This window comes from Syngnathus acus, chromosome 12 (genome assembly GCF_901709675.1).
Source record: "Syngnathus acus chromosome 12, fSynAcu1.2, whole genome shotgun sequence".
NCBI classification, from domain to species: Eukaryota; Metazoa; Chordata; class Actinopteri; order Syngnathiformes; family Syngnathidae; genus Syngnathus; species Syngnathus acus.
The window spans coordinates 6,003,675-6,024,486 of record NC_051097.1 but is presented as its reverse complement, the minus strand read 5'-3'; the positions used below and the strand labels follow the sequence as shown (position 1 = coordinate 6,024,486).

Sequence of the window (20,812 nt, the reverse complement as noted above, 5' to 3'; positions counted from 1 at the left end):
CTGACTTTATTTCATGCAACATTGGTGTTGGTAAAACACGATTTGAATGCGTATCCAAGCAATCTCCATGCTTTAAAATGTAAATCCAACATTTCTTTTCCCCTGGGCGTATTAAGAGATGGCTGATGGGTGCACGCGTCATGTGCGAATTGGAGAGGAGGGAGTGGGGGGGGCTCTTGTCCATCATGATTATGTAAATAAGGTGCAGGCAGGAGCTTGTGCAGGTTGAAACCGCAGTGAGACGAGCGTCGTGTGTGCGCGCGCGCGCGTGTGTGCGTGTTGCACGCGCGGACATTTCGGGGCCGGGGCCCGTCGGTAGATGGCGGTAACCCAAGCAAGCTGATCCAGCGAGCAGGGGAGGGCTCTCGGCCACTCGGGCTCCGGTGTTTGCGGCAGGAGGAGCAGCAGCGGCGCCGAAGCACTGTGAAGGACACCAGGAGAGCTGAGCGGCACCTCTCCGGCTCGAGCCCCCTTCCACCTCCCCGGCCCCCCTCCTTTAGCGCACGCAGCCATGGAGGACAAAGCCAACTCGTTCTCCGGCGCCAAGGAGGAGAAGGCGGACGGGAATAACGCCTTCCAGCGGCAGGACTCCATCCAGAAGAACAACAGCGCGGGCGGCCAGAACACCAAGGAGCACGGCAACTCGGTGGGCTTTAAGGGGGAGCGCGACGAGGCCATGGTGGGCTTCGACGACCTGGAAGCGGCGGCCAGGCAACACGGGTTCATGCAGAGGCAATTTGGGGCTATGATGCAGCCCGGAGTCAATAAGTTCTCCCTGCGGATGTTCGGCAGCCAGAAAGCGGTGGAGAAGGAGCAGGAGCGGGTGCAGACGGCCGGCTACTGGATCATTCACCCGTATAGCGATTTTAGGTAAAACACCTGAACGCACCCCCTCTCCCCTCCTCCCTCCTCCCTCCCGGCTCCGGTCACCCGTGGGTCTGAGAGCTTTCGTGCACACCTTGCACTCAAGCGCGCGTCTCATTGCGGCATTTTGCTGCATCGCACAAACGTCCTTGGACGCAACACAAACACGCTCAAGCGCTCGCGGTGCGCGCGCCTGTCGTGTTTGTGCTGCCACATATTGCAGCTCGTGTAGGCGCCACTCTACCTGCCGATGCACCATCACCAGCATCGTAGCTTGTAAACATTACTCTGCTGCAAGGCAGGGGGGAAGACGACGGACCAAGGAGATGGGGGGCGGGGGGGGGGGGGGGGCGTCTCTTTTAGTTTTAGCACTCAGGTGTGATGTCATTTTGAGGGTGGACAACCAGTGGGGTGAGGGCCAGAATACATAAACAGTACATCCTCAGCAGCAGGATAGGCTAGTGGCTGGCACCTGGCAGTCGACTGCGAGTGACTGGCGACCAGTCCAGGGTGTTACCCCGCTTCTCTTGGTTCCAGCACACTCTTGATCGACCATGGGTGTGCAAAGGCGGGGTGGCAAGGGGGCGAGAGCCCCCAGGCAAACACCTGAAGGGGGGGGAAATCCACATGTCCGCCCCGCCGTAAGAAAAATTCACACGTGAGTATCACCCAGAAATAATCTTCCGGTCACAAGCATGCCTTGATTGTGAGTTTTTGATGACTTTTTTTATTTTATTTTAAAAAGAAAAGTTTCTCGTAATTTTTTCTCTCTCATGAAATAATGTTTTTGTCCAAAAACCAAATTAATGTAATAAAAAATAACTTTTTTCTTGTAAAATTAAGATTTTATTCCCATAGTATCAAAATAATAAGTAATAATTATTATTCAAAATAGTTTTTTCTAGCCATATTAAGACAGATAAATTAAATGTGCATATTAGGGCTAACCAATATTTTTAAAATAAATTGGTCCATTGATTGATTGGATACAATTTTAATGACTAAAAAAAAAAATATATATATATTTTTGTTTTTTGTCAGGAAATAATGACAATGTTTTTGAACGTTTGCTCATTGTATGGTCTTGTTTAACAAAGTAACAGCACATATCAACTGTCCTTAGTTTGATTAAAAACAAAAGGTGCAATCATAGAATGATTGCTATTGAGAGACTGAAATCAGAGTATTTGAACAATCTTAATTAAAGAATAATCTAAAACGATTACCTGAATGTTTACATAGTTGTCATTTCATATGAATTAGTTGTCAACTAATTTTGGCACTTCTACATATGTAGCGATATAGATACGTATATTGATCTTGCTCTTATGTTGTAGTATGATGGAAAGTGTTGGTGTTGTGGGCTGACTGAAGCTCCGACCGCCTCGTCTAACTCCACCAGTGAAATCAGGTGCACCTCGGCGGCCGTCTCACGGTCCACTTCACCAATTAACGTGTCCCACTCATCCGGGCCCCCATCCTGCGTGCTGTCACCCGTGCGGCTTCACTCAGCTCAATGGTGACCGTCATCCCCGGAGCTCTGCTATGCTAGAGAGCCTGCTCCTGTCCCGGGGATCTGTCCTTGGTCCTGAAGTCAGAGCGAGCAAGCCCGCAGGAGTGCGTCAGCTCGGAGTTGAACAGGAAGACTCTAAATTGTCCATAAGGGTCAACGTAAGCAACACTGCTTGCTAGCATTCGTTATTCAACCTTGGTGGAGGTTTGCCACGCTCCAGTAGGTATTTTTGTGGCTGTAATTTGTCGTTGACCAGGAATACGACGCGAGCAGGTTTACCAAAGATCTCTGACGATCTTGACAAGCCGAGACGTACGTGCAGTGTACGCACAGCGTTGTTGGTGGTCAAGGATTAGGAGTCAATGAGCTTAGTGGTCTTTACAAACCATTATGTAAGGAGATTGACCCATGCCGCTAGAAGATGGGCAAAGCGTGCAACTTGGCCAATTGTCTTTGTGGTTTTTAGCATAACGGAAATGTTTTTGTTGGAAACCCAAAGCCATTTGTGTTATGCCATACTGGGGTCACAAGAGTTTGGGATTTTTGAAATTTCTATTTCTTCTTTACTTTTTTTAAAACGCACCTCAGTTTATAGAACTATTTTTACTAGTTTTATTAAATGTTTCATTTTAGTTCAGTTGTTAGTATTAGTATTTTCGATAGATACTAGATAGATTTCTTTTTTCTTTAAATCGTTCATCCTTAATTTGAAGCCTCGTGTTTTGCTGAAAATTCTGACAATCAACACCATACAACGTTGATGGCCCCAAATTTTGAAAGCAGTTCCCTCTTCGACTTCCGTACCATCGCCCTGACATTTTCTAAAGGGCACTTTCTGAGGGGGAAGTCGCCCGGGAAATAGCCTTCCTCAGCTAGCTAGCTGCCATGTCTTGGCCGAGAAGTTTAAGTAGGCCGTTTCTGTTGTTGCTCTCATTTCACATTCAGTGTCTTGTGTTCTTCTTTCATGCTGAGCCCTGAAAACAAAAACGTCCTAACATCCATAAAGACTTACAGTATATCCCTTCACTTGAAATTTAACACGCAGCATATTCTTTGTGCAGTGTGGCTGCTTAAAGATTAATGGCAAGTTAGTAGTATACATTATTCAGAAGGTTTTTGGAGAGGTCCCACGTGCAGGGCTCGGTATACCTTTGCATGGGCACCTCAAGAGGCGCCGGTGTCGTCCCTTAAAAGCCTTCTTAGTGCATCGCAGTGGATTTCTTTCGGCAAGTATTCCAATATTGCATGACTTCGCCAACGTACAGGAGAATATAATTATTCGCGGCTAAGCTAACTCGATGTGTATAAAACATATGCACTTGTTCCTCCAGCTCAGCCTTTCTGCTAGTAGTTCTAAAAATAGCACAGTATTGATCCTCATCAGTAATAGGCCTATAATGAGGCATTGGCATTTACCCAAAGTAATGATGATTGATAATCAGCCGAGATCAACACAGACCTCGAAACTAAGACGTCTCGTTTGAACTTTCATGCCAAAATATTGGCCCGATTAAAGGTCCTTTCACACAGAGATATTGTTAAATAAATAAACGGTCTTTGTCTTCCATACAGAACCTAGCGCAGGCGGGACATTTCTCTATTTGATTTCACTCAGCCACAAATTACCCCCGCAACTCGATGTGTAGATGACGTCATCATCTCTGGTGTGACAGTGAAAAAACTTGACGGATTGAGGCGGGTGTCAAATTTCACACCGCTGTCCTGCCATTGCCACCTTCTATTTAAAGCCACAAAAAAGATGGAACATTCGGGCTTTACAGGCAGCGTAAAAGAGACTTTACACAGGTGACATTTTGCCTCTGTGATGTTTCTGACAATACATCTAAAGGCGGATTGTTGACAAGTTGACCTCATCCATTCATTCCGTGTTGGTGCCATTTATATAGAATTGCAAGGTACATGTGGCATCTTGACTCTGATATAGGAGAATAACGTTAAAAATTTCCTACAGGCATCGTAAAAGGAGATTAACAAAACATGCGTGGCAATGATCTGCAGAGTCATCCGTGTTTTTTCCGGAACGGTTACCAGGTAATGGTATCTTCCATCGATCCCCACTGAAGTTTTTCCGGCGCGTACCCGAGCTGCTTGACAAATGAGCAGCACAATGCAGTCGGTGGTTACGCCACTTCTGTGTAGCTCTTGATTATCAGACTGCAAATTGAACTCGATGTTTAAGTACGTTCTCAATGTATCGCTGCAGTCCTAACTGGGCACGTCGCACTTTGCTCTACGTGTATCTCGGCCGAAGTGTTAAAGCAAGCGCTTAATTCAATGATGCCGAGAGAGCTGCACGCGCTGTTAACTGTGGCTGACTGCATCATCACGCTTGGTGACCAGCTCTTGAATAACCAAACGGCTTTGCAGCAATCCAACATGGGGGCAGTTTTGTTCCTCCCCATTGATTGACCAAATTTTGTGTTGTTTTTTTAGGGCCAATGGTTGGCACCATCATGACTTGCCTGATCTATGTTGACTTTTATCGCCCATAAAATAGAAATGAACCGATTTGATTTTATGAACTCTCAAATTGAAATAACACACTGTTTGTGAGCAAAGCCATTCAATCAGATTCATTGATTAATCAAAAAAATAATCAACAGATTTATTGATTAAGATAATCATTAGTTGCAGCTGTAAAAAGCACTTTTCAATTGCGATACAACTCGTTTTTTTTCTTCCAAAGGCCCGGTACGTTCATGCAAAAGACAAATAACACATCTGTCAGACTCAAGGCCCATTTGGCTGCGGTTTGTCGTAAGAATAATAACCTGGATGCCCAGCTCGAGGTTCTTTGCCGAGTCAAGGCCGCGCAGACGAAGAGACTTCACGTCAGCGACGGCCCGCGTAAAAATAACCGCGCCGCTATATTCCGGAGGGCCTGGAGCGCCGCTGTTTAGCTTTAAGTGAAGACAATTATCGGACACGCGATCTGCGGGTATTTATGAAGCCGAGGTCGCGGCTTAATGAATTCAAACAGATCCATTACTGCCGGTGCAGACTGCCAGCACAAAAGCAGGCGGCCTGCCAGCTAGCCAGCCAGCTAGTCGATTTTCACCCTTGTAGGATGGTGTCAGAAGGGAGTTTTTAGTCACCGCCTGATAGAATGCCTGAAAGCATTTATTTTCAGACCTTATCGGCGATCCGGGGACGCTCGGAGGGGCTGGTGAATTGCTAACAGCCTGGACCAAGGGCTCTCTCTCTCTTCATGCGGGGCCGGCCGAGTTATTGTCTGTAAGAAATAGCCCAAAATCATGTTCATAATGGAGAATGGTTGTCCTAATACTGAAATAATTACGATAGTATGCTAAAATGGGCCAATGGAATGTTTTGCTTTTGTCAACAGAGTTGGCATTGTGAATGAGTGGATAGCTCACTGACTACGTTTGTCTATATGTGCCTTCTAATTGGCTGGTGACCAATCCAGGGAGTGCACGGTCCAGAAAATGGGTTATCTATTAAATTGGCCTCTGTTGCGCAATATTGAAACAGGAACAAAAAAAAAGGAAATTGCTGTTGAATCTGAAAAACAAAACGATAATAATGGTCATAGTCTCTTCCAGGTTCAATGTGCCACATTTATTTATTTTTTATTAACTGCACGGGCGATTTTTTTAAGCCAATTATAGGGAAGCTGTTATGTAATATAATAAGACGGCAATCATCCTGAACTAAGTCGTCGTTTCAATATAATTCATTTATTCCAGCGCCACCTTCAGAAAATGTATTTTAACTGGAGAAAAAGTTATTTCAAATTTAACATTTTAAAGCACGAAAGACTTATCTGATAAAAATGTTAAATTTTCTTGTGATTCAAATGCGGGATTAGTGCTTGCGTTGCTCTATGAATTTTTGATGAATGTTATGTAAAAAATTAAATAAAAATATTAAAGTGCATTGTGGTGTTTTTGTTTTAGCTAGTTAAAAAAATATTAAAATTGGGAATTTATTTACCTAAAGTGAAGATAGGTCGATACATCCGTCATGATCTGGCCTCTGTTTTTTCATTAAACACTAAAATATATTTCAGCCATTTTTTCCCCCAAAATGCAGTGTTTTGCCAATTTTGATAGTTGACTAACATAAAGTATGTGTCATGTGCCCCGTCTCTGCAGGTTCTATTGGGACTTGATAATGCTCATCATGATGATGGGGAATCTAATCATCATTCCTGTGGGAATAACCTTCTTCTCAGAGCAGACCACCACCACCTGGCTGGTGTTCAACGTGGCCTCGGACACCATCTTCTTGGTGGACCTGGTCATGAACTTCAGGACGGGCATCGTCAACGAGGAGAGCTCTGAGATCATCTTGGACCCTAAGGTCATCAAGATGAACTACTTGAAGAGCTGGTTCGTGGTGGACTTCCTGTCATCCATACCGGTGGATTATATCTTTTTGATCGTGGAGAAAGGCTTCGACTCAGAGGTGTACAAGACGGCCCGCGCTCTACGCATCGTCCGCTTCACCAAGATCCTCAGCTTGCTGCGCCTCTTGAGACTGTCTCGACTCATCCGATACATTCATCAGTGGGAAGAGGTGGGTACGCAACCTTAAAAGGGGGGGGTCAATGCAGAGGTCCGTGTAAAACTAATACCGTCTGTCAAATGCAGAGGTGGTGGCATTTATTCACCCGTTTTTAGATGCCCGCGTGTTAACGTTAGTGTATCTCATCCGAGATAATTAGGCTTACATTTCCCGATGGGAAAAGGGAGGCGTTTATTGAAGTGGACTAATTGGAGGGGATGGCCACTGCTGTTTAGCATATTCCTCCTTTGTATTTTTTTTCCTAGTCCAAGCTCATCCTCAGTGTCCTTGTCTGACCATTGTTTGTTACCGTTGTTGTCATCATGCAGATGACACCGTGAGTTGACATTCTTATGGTGCAAACGTCGCGCATGGCCGAACACCGATCCAAAGGTCCAAAAGGTTGCGACGTGAAGTCTGCAACCATTTTCCAAGCTGAACGTCAGCACTAAATGAGTCTGCGTAGATAAAAGTACTGGGGCGCGAGTTCAATTTCAAGCTCCTGTGATGCTAACCAATGAAGTAGAAAGTGCTAAAAAAAAAAACAGTCCAGGCAGCCCATTTTCCTGAATTTATTGGTGACCATTTTGGGTGGGGAAAAACTTTCTGAAAAGATGGAATCATTATGTCATGGATTGACAAACAGGCGGATTTTAGATATTGAACATTGTGCAGGTTTCACCCTAGCTGCATTTCTCATTCAGATTTTCCACTGTCACGTAGGCAATGTTTGAGGGTATATCATCCTGCGTAGGTGGTGGGTGGGTCGTATGTTATCATGGAACAGATAATTGTAGCTGTCTGAATGTGCTCGGAACACCGCTTACATTTTTCATTGAACCACGTTCAAAGTGCAGTTTTGCGTTTTTTGGTTGCTCACTTACTTAATTTAAGCAGGATGAGCGTAGGATGTATTACTGATCAAATTTAAGGACGGTCAACAGTTGACTCTTTTGGTGTGTTTTTTTTCCTGCCTCGAAACGTGTTGCTGCCATGTGCTAGGCATGCCGGCTATGTGGGAAGCTGATTAGCATTCCAGATGAGCCACTAGGAGTCTGTGGGAGGAAGGCGAAGTGGTACAGACCACAACCGCAAACAAGTAGGATCCTTAATGAACCAGGGAATGAATGAACGTTCTCCCCGCAAGTGAAATAATAAGCTAGAAATAAAATGGAGGCGTTAAGGTGTCATATTCCCCCCACCCCATCCTGTACGCCAACACATCGACGGATCTGACACATCCGCAGGAGCTGCTGTGAGCACGGGGAGTGGAAGAATTCTCAGCTGTCGTACGGAGTTAGGATTTGTGCTTAAAAAAGGGAGAACAAACGCATTCTGTAATGCAGTGAACCGTCATCAGTTCCATTCAGTCGGTTGGTCGGTCAGCCACTCTGAAGTGGACGATAAGTCGTCATCCGGCATGCACGTCAATGTCCTTCACCGCTAACCCCTTCCTCACTTTGTCACCACCTCTTTGCTCCATCTGCCTCATCAAGAGTCGCACTCAGAGCAGGCCTGAAACACGCTCGCTCCCTTTTTCGACATTTTCATCACAGTAACCTTAGAAAAAAGGAGAAAGTAGCTAGTAATAGTAGCCAGTTACCGACTTATCGAAAATCGATTAATTGACAAATGAATAATCTCGAATTCATAATTATGCTTTGAATGACGATTCCCATTAGGTTGGGGCCAAAACAAATGATGAGCTTCATTATGCAGAAATTTCCTTTCAACGCCTCCCAGAATAATGCTCGGTCATGCTTGTAAGTTTCCAGGCCGAGTGGAGCCGGTGGGCTGGTGTTAGCGAGCGGAACGCCAACATGCAAGCATGCACGCGTGTGCTCCATCATTCATTTGTTTGTTTGCTCGCACGTAATTATGGCGATGGCGATGGCTCAGGGAAATTGCAGCTTACGCAGAGAAGGTCGTGCCGAGCGGTTGACTGCTCATTCGGCACGCTGAGCAAAACAAACAAGGATTTGGAAAGGAGAAAAAAAAAAAAGCGAGTGACAGAAAAGGCAGAACATTGGAAACTGATTTTGTGTATTTCAGATGGGCTTCAAAGTAGACACGGTGGCCTTCAGAGGACAATTTTAAACAGTTTTGTAATGGAACACCTTTGATGATAGGTCATGCTTGGCTCAGAGCGATAAGACCTCAAGGCATCGACATTCTCCTTGCCTTCCATGTTATCTGCCTTTGTTAGTTTGAAAGTAGCATGTTTTTTAATTATAAAAAAATAACATAAGCACTGCTTAAGTGTGGTGCAATCATAACGATGATTGGGCTGAATTTGAGCATTTGCTCATTTACATAATCATTTTCCACCAACAAACCGTTTTTGATCTTTCAAGGACACTTTTGCCCCCTTTGCTGCTTTTTTTTTTTTTTTTTTTAATTCCATGCTTCGCTAAGGAACGCTAATGATCTAAATGACCTTAACTCGGTCACACCTCAATAATATGTGTTAGCAAAAAAATGGCTGCCCTTGTTGCAGTTTTCATTTTCGGGGCGGGAAGGTTTAGTAAATGTAGCTAACGCTATCCGTGCCGCATCTGGCTCATAACAGCCACCAGCAGCAACATCAGCATCCGGCCTGCTGCCATATTCCCTCTCAGCCGCATGGGCTCAGGTTGGTCTGGTGGCCCCCCTCGGGAGAAGCTTTTTTTTCCAGCTCCAAACTCAATCTGTCTGATTCTAGTGTACTCTAAAATCTATGTAATAGCTACAAATATTTTATGCCAGCATTGAAAGTCAAAATGAATCTATTCCTGTTTATCTTAAAACCCCCAAAATATAATCTGCGTCGCTAAGAATTCTTCCAGAGCTCATTTCAATGCTAAATCTTACAATGGGAAACAAAAAAATGTTCTTAGCATACCCCATTTGCCAATAAAATAGCATTTCACAAGTTGATTATTTACTCTCACCTCTGACTCTGCTGTCATCTCTCACATGATGTAATTACTTTCCTATAGTTGATGGCTAATGGATTACTTATCCTTGCCAATTTGACGACTGATTTAGAGAGACTGGCATTGAAATTGCATCAAGACACCATGTCTTAGGAGCCTGCGTTGGATGAAGGTGATTCAGATCTTTGGCTGCTATTTAGGAGATTTACTGCTGCTCGGTCAATTGATCCGCAAGAAGGGAAATTGTGAGCCAGCTGAGCCAAGTATCTAAATGACTCCTAACTGCATTACAGCGACTGCATTTGGCCTCCACTGAAGTATTGTCTGACTGTCTTCCCACACACACACACACACACACACGGATACTTATGTAAACACACTGGTGAAGATGCTGATTGTCTATCTTACCATGACTCAGTCTCAGCGTGTTGTTGGTGCACAACAAACATAAAAAGTCTCCGGGTTAACTTGTGAAAGTACACAGTAGTCATAGTTTGGACTTCCGCCGCAGGCTTACGTAAAGAAAAAATATTCCGGAATCAAAAATCTGCAATCTGATAAGAACGTATCATGAATTAAGTAGATTAAAAGGCAAGGTGACACAGATTGACGTTAAACAAGAAGTACCATATTTGATATTTGAGTTTGTTTGATCAAGTCCGAGGCGGCACTAAATTAAGCATTTTTGGAGTCCATGTGGTCAGTCCGCGGTCTATTTAAAGAGTCGGCTACATGCAATTAATTCTCCAGACGCGCCGAATCTTTGCAAGAGTACACAATGCATAGATAACACATGCCAGCCTGTGACATTTCGAAGAGGCAGCAAGGCCTCATTAGCATGTCCGCTCAAATGCCATTTAGCGGCAGGACACACAGAGTGTGTTTCCTCTTCTGCGACGTGATTGGATGTGACATCTCGGTGTGTGTGTGTGAAGTGTATGCGAGTCTGCCATGCATCATGTTTGCGTGCGGATCTATCAAACCACGTCGCCTCAAGGTGGCACGTGCGTGCGAGGTCGCACAACTGATCTTTTTTGTCCTCCTTTTGTGAAACACGCTCGTTTCATATTTTATTGGCACGCAAAAAGACAGAAAAAGTATACACGAAAATAAAAATACAGTATTGAAAGGTTGACGTCAGATGATGAAATGCATCATATTGGCTCCACGGATTTGTCTGCCAACCTTCACTGCCTCTAATAGCCAACGAGGCAGATAACGTCGATGGAAAGGCAACATAAATCAATACAAACGACATTTACGTTGCCTTGACAGAACTTATTGTGTTGAGTAGTCATTCCTGCTATTGGCAGCGTGCTCACTGCGGCAGTAGATTAGCCTAAGTAAAATTAAACGCAACAGTGGTTGAGACCTGCACTACTTTATTTGTGTCGGCTACATCACCGATAGCGGTTTCTGCAATCAGCAGCAGCGGGAAGTGTTGACAAAATGCTAACAAAAACAACAGAGGATGGTATATAAGACCATATTTGGTACTCAAATTTATTTCCTTACCAACCTACATTGCCTGGAGTAGCGTTGTCCGCAAAAGCAGTTTGAAGTCAAGCAACACCAAGCTAGTCGAATAACTTGCACCGATTGAATTGAAAGGCAACATAGATCAATACGAACAACGTTTGAATTCTCCTGAGGAACCACGCTGCGTCGAGTAATTCGTTTCTTCAATCAGCGCTGTGCATGTAAGTTCCGTCAAGTCAGAGGCAGTACATTAGATAAAGTAGACTTAAGACTCATGTTTTCATTCTATCAAGCCCTGTTGAAATCTCCATTTTAAAGCCCATTAATGCAAGTGCCTTACATAGGTGGATGGTCTGCTTACCTTAGTTTCACCCAGACATAATTAATCAATAACCAGTCGCACACAATCGGACACATTCTCCCCAATCAATAAGCTCACTGGTGCGTTAGCTTAGATTTTGACATCGTGAGGAGCAAAACAGCGGAGGCTGCTGCTGCAGCTGCTTTTGTGTATTTAATGTGTCACTAAGAAGAAGTTGGTGGGTGGGTGACGTCATCGTCGCCATCGTGCGTCACAGCAAACAAAAGGTCTGATTTCGCTGGGAGGTACAAGTTTAATGATGTGATGACGTACTTTAACTATACATATTTTCATTGTCGTGACCGACACGTACAAACAAGCAACACGCAGCTTCATGGCATTTCTTAAAGGGCTCTCATTCCTTTTTACGACACAACGCTGGCGGAGCTAGAGGGGGGGGCCGTTAGGGCTTTGCCGCCACCCTGAAATATGCCAGGTGCCAGGTATTTAAAAAAAAAAATTGCATGTATGACATTATCACTGAGTAGCTGCACTTACCCGGTAAGTTTTCCATTTGGTCCTGAAAGGCCGGCTACACTTTGATGGATACAGCTTTGCTTAAAGTGCAGAAAGGGATACTATTTCATTGCACGGGAGTAAAGTGTGCTGTCCAAAGGTGCAGAGCACTCTTGTACGCAACAGTGACTCGCTCACCACTCTTCGCAGTCGTACATTTTTCATCAGAGCTCAGAAGCTCCACGGGCATCTTCTTCTTTACACTGTGTCAACTGTGAGAGCCAAGCAGCCATTTGCTTTTTTCAAAAGACGGCAACCATGTTTTGTCATCTTACCGGTTAAAAGCTTGGTTTTACGTTCACTTTTATTTTATTCGAATGAATATAATTGAGTTTTTAGGACTGAGTGGTTCACCTGAGGTACTTTGTTGTGCTTTGGTGCTCAGCACATAAAATTGAATTGAAAACAATTTCTGCGTTCACTCACTATTGGAATATTTAATTCCGCACCGTGACTTCGAGTCGGATCAAAGCATTTCTTCACTCGTAATGATTTTGAGCTTAAAACTCGCAGTCAAGTTAATAGCCGATTGTGGCAAAAGTATTTTCATAAAATGAGGCATTACAAAAAAAACTAATTTCAAAGTATAATCTAAATTCCCTTCGTGGTCGGTAAGTTGTCAACTCGCAAAGTCTTCTTGATGAAACCAAGAAACATTTTATCTGTTGATTGCACTCTTGGAATATTTGTATAAAATTCAACTAAATTAAGCACACTTAGCGCCTTAGGTGGATGATACTTTGCCATTGCTGTATTCCAAAGTTGTTCTGAGTTAAGGCATATTGTTTAATTCAACGTTTTGTGCAAAATTGAATTGGTCTCTTGTTCATATCCCCCCCCCCAAAATTAATATACATAAGTGAATTTGTGTGAGGAAAGGACTAATGTTCTATGTATGTATTCAGCACATTGTGTCATTTACATGATGTTGTTTTGGCGGTGGTGCAAGTTAGTTCAAGAATTGCTCCGCCAGTGATGGCATAATCTTCTTATTCCGCCAATTATATCAATAGGAACATTACCATTTGCCCGTTTTTTATTTCCCCATGAAGACGTGTTATAATCCATCGTTTCCCCTCCTGCTGGTTTCCCTTTAAGATATGAAGACACACTGTCACTAAGTAGAATACAGTCTCATGGCATTTATGGCGCATGTACCGTATAACGCTGTTTCGTAATGGACACCTCGTGTCCGTTTTTTTATTTTTTTTATACTCCCTTGTCGTCCGCATTTTAGCGCACGCCTGTGTGACGATGAACATAACGCGCCTCAAGTGGCGTTCTCACTTGCCTCGCTTCGCTGACGGGGGGCAGCTCACTCTTCTTAGGCCCTGAGGGGCGGAAGATCCCAGACGCTTGCCGCCTGAGAGACTCCAATTTTTTTTTCTTCCCTCCTCTCTTTTTGGAAGCTATGTAGATATGAACCCTAGTGCCCTTTGTGTTGCTGTGCCAAAAATGTAACATTTGTAAAATTTAAAGACATATAGTTCAAGTCTGGAATTTTTGCCAGGTCCTTTTATAACTGATAGCTACATTTTCAAAATCTCGAGTTTCTGTGACCCAGTGTTGGCCGAGCATGACAGCGTAATGTGACAACTCGGCATCAAAAATGGTAAATTTCAATATACTACCCACAAATTGCATGTCCCTTTTATCAAAATGGACAAGCATATGGCAGCTAGCCAGTGCGCGGCTACCACAAGAAGCTAACTCAGCAGTCTGGTCCACGTGACTCAAATCCAATTGCATGAAGGCGCAATTCATCAAGCTGCAATCTCGCACAGGTTTCTTAACGATACATCTCCTTCAATGTGTAATGTTTGCTATATCCGTCTCTTGTTTCCTGTTATTTAGCGTCGGAGAGCAGAGCAGTCAGGAGAAAGAGCCAGATACAGACAGACAGCAAGGGGAAGAAAGAGTCTTACGCAATATGGGAACAAAACAAAAATAATACTGATAAAAACTGATTTAGAAACGTAATGATCAACATTTTCAGGAAGGGCAAAAGCAATCGTGTACGGCTTGTTATTTTTTAAGGATGCACTCCTCTGTTATCTGGCCTGCGGGGATGTAAGTGTTTTGGCAGCCCCTCAGCAGTCACACTCCATCAACATCTGCTCTGTCGTCCAGCAGCCGCTGCTTTATTTTTAGCATCTGAATCCAGCGTATATGTATTTTTAATTTTGGATCCATCCCTCCGTGTCTAAAGCCAATGATAGCATCATTATTGTAATAAATCTCCAATTGGAGGGCTTTCCCCTTCCTCAAAACATGTGAAAATGTTTGTTTGTGCTCGCAGGCTCAATAACGCACGTTTTCGTGTTCTTGTTAGGCCCCCGACTGTGTTTGACGTCAGAGCAAGGAATCTGGATGTCGCGCATAACCCCGCAAACAAAAATGAAGACAGAAGAAACAAACATTTTAGAATCAATTTTGTCCAGATTGCTACTAAATTTGAATTTTCGGATGACCCTCCAAATATCCATTCTGATTTGAAGCAACCTCTCGTTGTTACCACGTTCAAACCAGCATAAATTGTGAAGAATTAATTGACTGTGGGATATCCCGAGTCACCCCGACCCATTCTGCTTCCTAGTGTACATGCAACAGTAAGCAGATGGATGACAGCTATGGTCTTGGTAGGGCGGGCTAAAGTGATAAGTATGGCGATTAGGCTAATCTGGTTTATTTTTGTTCGACGGTGGTGGTTGGCCTGTGAAGACTGGGGGGCGGGGGGGTCAAAGTTAGCGAGGGGGGTTTCTGCATTCCTACTGATGTTTGCACTGTAACGAGATTCCCCACACGAGCCTTTCGTTGTTTTATGATCAGATTAAGACGAGTAGCGCTAGTCTCGGCAGCCGTCGCGTAATGACGCCTATTAGCTATTAGCGTTTTCACTTCCCAAGAGTTAATGTTGCGCTTGATTTGCTCAGGCAGCCTCCATCTATCTGCCAACATGGCCCTTGTGATCATCATCATTTATTCATTCTCGTTAGCTGTTTGCACCAATCAAAACTCCATTAAGTTGCCCTGATGCAAAGGTAATGATCAACATGAGATCATTTGCCATTTTATAGAAATGGTTACATTATAAAAATCATTTCACTAAATCAGGGTTTCAGTACCAACACAACTCTATATGGATGGCTAAACTAATTTTGCCCATGGGCAGAGAGTCGATCCACACCACTTTGACTGGAGTCATACCGCGGGACCCCCATGCACTCCCCCTGGAGGATGCTTCTGTTCCTGTGTAAATGGCGGCGGGAAGGGTTCATCTTCCTGATGTTAACATGAGCACAGCGGGTCATCTTGTGCAATCCAGTCAAATCCCTCCTGCTCTCACATGGGCACTAATCCACCCAGACTGCCTCCTTAGCACAAACACAACTTAGGCTCAAACCATTCCCTTCTTCTTCTGTCTCAGTGACAGACATATTTGCAAAAACAGCACTTCTGTATTTATTTGCTTAAGTTTTGTTCGGCGAGACGTTTTTGGGTCACGGTTCTTATAAGAATTATAAAAGAATGTGAGGGTAAAATTACTTTCCATACATTAGGCATTATCTTATGGACATGACAGCAAAGCATCCATTTTCTATAATGCTTTTCCTCATTAGATGATGTTATTTTGAAAAATAAATCCGCCCCTCCACAGAATCCCTCAAGTGACTTATTTGGCCTTTATTTGACATTTAATATTGACATTCTAAAATGACTGCAAATGGGCTAAGGAAGAAGCTCTTACTAGGTCGTGTATTTTTGCAATATGTTTTGCATGACGCACAAAGAACTCTAATTGACTTCCTGGAATGATAATGTTGTCAAACTGTCGTACCGAAACTAACTTGCGTAACAATTGCAAGTGAGAAAATGGGTCAAGTGGGAAAACAGTTGTTCTCGGGCCTGCTGGCAGCTTTTGAGACAATATGTCCACACAAATCTCGCTTCATCTGTCTCCTCTCCGCTTTTCTTCCCGTTGTGCCGATGAGTTGTCAGGTGCCCAGAGAGACGTGAGATTTATGAAGCTACATCAAACAAAAGTGTAGATAACATATGTTTTGGGGTTAATAAACACAAATAAAACATGAATGCCTAGTGAGGAAAAATTGTCACAGATTAAAGTTGTAATATTACAAGAAAATTAATCTATTATCCTCCAAGCATAAAACTCAGATTTTAAGTCCTTTTTTCTTCTTAGTAAAATAAAGAACTGTGAGTAATTTCAAAAATTATAAAACTCTGTATTATGAGAATTTTCTGTCTATAGCAAGTTTATGTTTTTAATGCTAAATCACAAGAGTTCCAAAAAGCTTCATATCTGGTCCACAGGCCGTAGGTTGCCCACCCCAAGGCTAGATTTAATCGATTTTACTGCCATTATGACCTCCGCATCGGGTTTTCCTTGCATGTGGATGCCGCCCACCAGTGTCGAAACCTAATCCGCGCCTTGCGCTCATTACCAATGCAATAGCTCCAAACTACACGGAAACAGTACTCGCTGCAGATTATGAAGGCAGAACACAAGTGTCGAGGTTATCACGCTCACACGACCAAAATAGACAGCGAGTTGGTGACGCGGCGGGAAAGAACGAACGGGCCGCGCCGCTGTGATGTGCTTAGTACGAGGACATGCAACGTGGAACACAACTTTTTTTTCCTTTTCAATCCTCAAAGATGACTTCATTTGTGTACACAACTTTGATTTTTGTACATGGCGACCATTTTGTATCCCTTCGTAACATGACTATCTTTGTTCAATTCTGTTGAAGAACATTTTACACACAAATTATACATGGCTGGATGCCAAAAAGCAAACATTTGTTCAAGACTGTGCTTCAAGATGATATTAATGCTGCGCTTTTATTTTAGGCGGTTAGATAGCGTCTTGTTTTCCACCATCCATCACCCATCTGCTTCTTAATGAAGTCTCTTTCTTCCTCTCAGGGCTTCATTGCCTCAATAACGTCGATGCAGTTTGAGCTTTTTGTCCTGTCTCTTCCTTTTTTTCCCAGACTCATTTGCATGCTAAGTAGTTTCCTTAAGCAAACAGGAAGTTGCTTTGAACTCTCGAGCCTTCCTCTGTGTTATTGTTCTGGCAATGCTTTATGCTTAAACTTGACAAATAATTGTGATGAGACAAATGTACTAAAAAAAAACAACCTGCCATTTGTGGTAAGGCAAATCCAAGAAAATGAAATTCCCATGGCAACTTTAAAACATCCGAATTGCAGATTTTGCCGGAAGCCTTTTTTTTTTTCCATCCTTCAACATAATAGCTGTTGGATGGTGGATTTAATCCCTTTAAATTAGTCCCTCGCTAATCCCCCCCTAACCTCAAGCGGAGGTCACTCAAGTCCGATTGAAAATACATAAATGAATGCTTTGCTAATTGTCTTCCACAATTATATCAATATTTTTTTGCTTTTGCGGGGAAGGAAAGCAAAATATTACGTTGGACTGCATGATAGCATGTTTTATATAAACTGTGCGCCGACAATGCACTACGCTGGCGCGAGTCCTCCCGACGGGAGCGAGCTGGCCGGCCTGCACCGCCCTGTGACCCTTTGCTGCTATCACATCACATCTTGGCTCTTTGTCTCTGCTGTATTAGAGGATTATGATGACCTCTGCCCTTGCCCCTGGTCAAACTGGAGCCGAACGCACGATAAGCCTGTATTTTTGCCGATGCCAGCCCGGGGTGTTGGCCGTGCTTTTGGCTCCCTCTCAATGCCACCTCGATGTTATATTTGTGTGAGGATATCGATTTGAATGAAGTATTTAAAATATTTGATGAACTGATTATAATGAATTCTGCCAGTCTCTCCTTTATTAATAGAGCACTTTAAAAACAACCACAGTGGAGCTGCAGGTGAAAATCTTCACCGCTCATATGGCGGGATGAAACAGAGGCAGACATACTAACCTCTCGTTCACCATTCTGTCCGATTAACGAACCCTCATGGAAAAAAAAAAAAATGAATTTTTTTTCATGCTACTTCCCCCACCCCCCAGCTAGATCTGTAAAACACTTTTGTAACGTTAGCCTTTCTCCACAAATGAATGCTTCCCAGTTTCCAAAGTGAAAACTCCCTAATGGACACCTTCATCATAACCAAAGTGGTTAACCGACCCAGACCACTGATCCAAAACCCTTTGTTAAGTAGAACCCCTGCTATTATTAGAACCCAGAAAACTGCAAGCTAAACAAAATTCCACATGCTGCTAATGAGTTTCTACATCTTTCCTTGATGTCCTCGGGGAAGGGTGACCCGCAGGTTGCGAGGCTTTCCAGCAAAGCTATCCTTGGGAAGTTTGTGAGAAATCTCTCTAAAAGAGAAGCTTACTCTCGCTCTCAATTTACACCCACTTGTGAACTTTGGTCTGATCTTAATACATCTTTATGGAGAATCTCTTTGCATCAAAGATGTTTTTTTTAAATGTTTTAATTTAGCTTCTTCTGAACATATTTATATAACAATGAAAGGATAAACATGTTGCAGATTTTTCAAGCTAATCCTCCCGTCGCCTCATATGCAACCTTTCATTGACCCGTAAATCTTCCAAAATGGTGGCACCATTTTATTCACATCATAGTTTTATTTTTTGGGGAATGATAAGTTTGAAAAAGCACTCCTTCAGAGGCAGCGATATTTTTTTAAAAGCTGCTTGTTTCATTTATGACAGCACTAAATCAATCTTTATGGGAAGAAAAATGTAGATGCTGTCATGAATTTTTGGCAACAAACTAGTGCCTCTAGTGGTTTTCTCAAGTAGTGCACTCGAATTTGACCTCCCCCTTGACTCAAGACCAGATGCGTCAACAATCAATTCCACACCACTGAGTCATTCTTTAATTACCGCTAATCAAAATGAATATATTCCGAGGGCCATTATGAGCATTTAATTTTTGACACTTGTTTTTTTACTGTTTGCTATTTAAGGCTTGGAAACACTTTTGTCATCTAAATCAACTGCCATTTTCTTTTAGCTAAACAGCCTTTAAGTACGTCAGCCAAGAGAAAATAAAAGGATCGATTTAATTTTTAGATTTGTGGCCATTACACTGAATCACAAAGAACCTTCTCCTGCTTCTCAAGTGAGTTCGAAACATTGAGGAATATCTGTCCTAAATTTCCTTCTTTGTTTTTTCTATTCTCTCTATGTCAGTTGTTCCATCTCATTAAGTCATCATTCAGTGATGAACGTGAAGGCAAACGGAGTGAGCGAGCACAAGAGCGAGAGAGAGAGACAGCGTTCTGCTAAATTAAGGATAAAAGACAGCCGAAGAGATTCAGGGTGCATTGGAGACGAGCGCTCTCCTCTGGCATATGCTAGTGGCTAATTTTAGCCTTGCGGGGCAGCGCACTGTATGTCCCAGTGGAAGTGTTGAACCATGGAGGGATCTGAGCATCAGCCCAGCCCTCTTGTTCTCTCTCTCTCTCTCTCTCTCATCTCTTCTTTCTTCTTCTCTGTCTGTCTCGCTCTCTCTTTTTCTCACTGGGTGTGTATGTGGTTGCTGTCCTTTTGTTGCAGAAAGGTTACAGGACAGTCACAGTGGACCGAATTAGAGGGGATTGCCGCTCGAAAAGATTCGAAACCACCTGCGTTGGTCACATTTTATTTTTATTCAGTGTTGAAAACTCCGTGTTTCAAGTGTTACAAATTGGACGGTATCTTATCTAATGTGTAAAAAATTCTTAATCTATTACTTGATGTGAATGAATTTTTTTGACACCGTTTTGGAGGTGAATGTAAAATTCGCCACTTAAGGAACGAAAGAGGCTCAATTAAGCGTCTTTTCAGCCGTGATTAATTAAAAGGGGCTCTTTAAGGGGAAATGGAAAAGCATCAACTTTAAAAATAGATTGCAATTAGGGGAAATATTTCACTCGGCAGATCCTGGAATGCGACGGGTTTATTACCCAAGTGCACCAATCAGCGATCATTACGTCCATATTTAATGATTACAGTTCGAGGAGTTATGGAAAAACTAACCTGGAATTAAAAAGGGCTCTCAATTATGAGCTTATTATGAGATAGTGGCTAGCGATGCCAGGGTTTGAGTCTGTAACTCCAATTTTGTTTCTTTCGACGTAATCCATCAATAAAATGGAGTAGTCTGAAGTATTTACACATGCTACTGGATTTATATTTATTGAAGCTTGTTTGTTTTGGAGTGCGGCCATGTTGAATTATGCACAGCTCAACATCTGCGAGCGCGCTAGCTCAAACTCAAGCAAATCCTCAATGGGCCAAACCTGAGATTTATTTATTTTTTTGCATTACTTGTGCTTCTGAAGCAACCTAACTAAAATTTCTGCTATTTTTCTGTTTGCAGATCTTCCATATGACCTATGACCTGGCAAGCGCTGTGGTACGAATATTTAACTTAATAGGCATGATGTTGCTGCTATGCCATTGGGATGGCTGCCTCCAGTACTTGGTGCCTCTGCTCCAAGACTTCCCGCCGGACTGCTGGGTGTCGCTAAACGGTATGGTTGTAAGTATCATGCTTTTACTCTTTTTCGTCACAAGGTACAAAAATGTTCCGAAATTTATTTGCGTGGATTGAGCTATTTTAGTGTTTGGTGTCCATTGGGACTGTTTTCCGCC

General features: G+C 43.1%; 1 protein-coding gene across 4 annotated transcripts in view; it reads left to right on the top strand.

The window, feature by feature from the left end:
* The window catches only part of LOC119131781 (potassium/sodium hyperpolarization-activated cyclic nucleotide-gated channel 1), a 54,130-nt gene that overhangs the window by 12,088 nt on the left and 21,230 nt on the right, over positions 1 to 20,812 (top strand). For 3 of the 4 annotated variants that reach the window (XM_037266477.1, XM_037266478.1, XM_037266479.1), the window contains 2 exons: positions 6,514 to 6,937; positions 20,538 to 20,699. In XM_037266477.1, coding sequence (XP_037122372.1) covers positions 6,533 to 6,937; positions 20,538 to 20,699 — 567 coding nt within the window. In that variant the 5' untranslated portion in view covers positions 6,514 to 6,532. Of the gene's footprint in view, positions 1 to 314; positions 871 to 6,513; positions 6,938 to 20,537; positions 20,700 to 20,812 lie in introns of those variants that run through there. The other variant, XM_037266476.1, reaches the window with a different exon arrangement.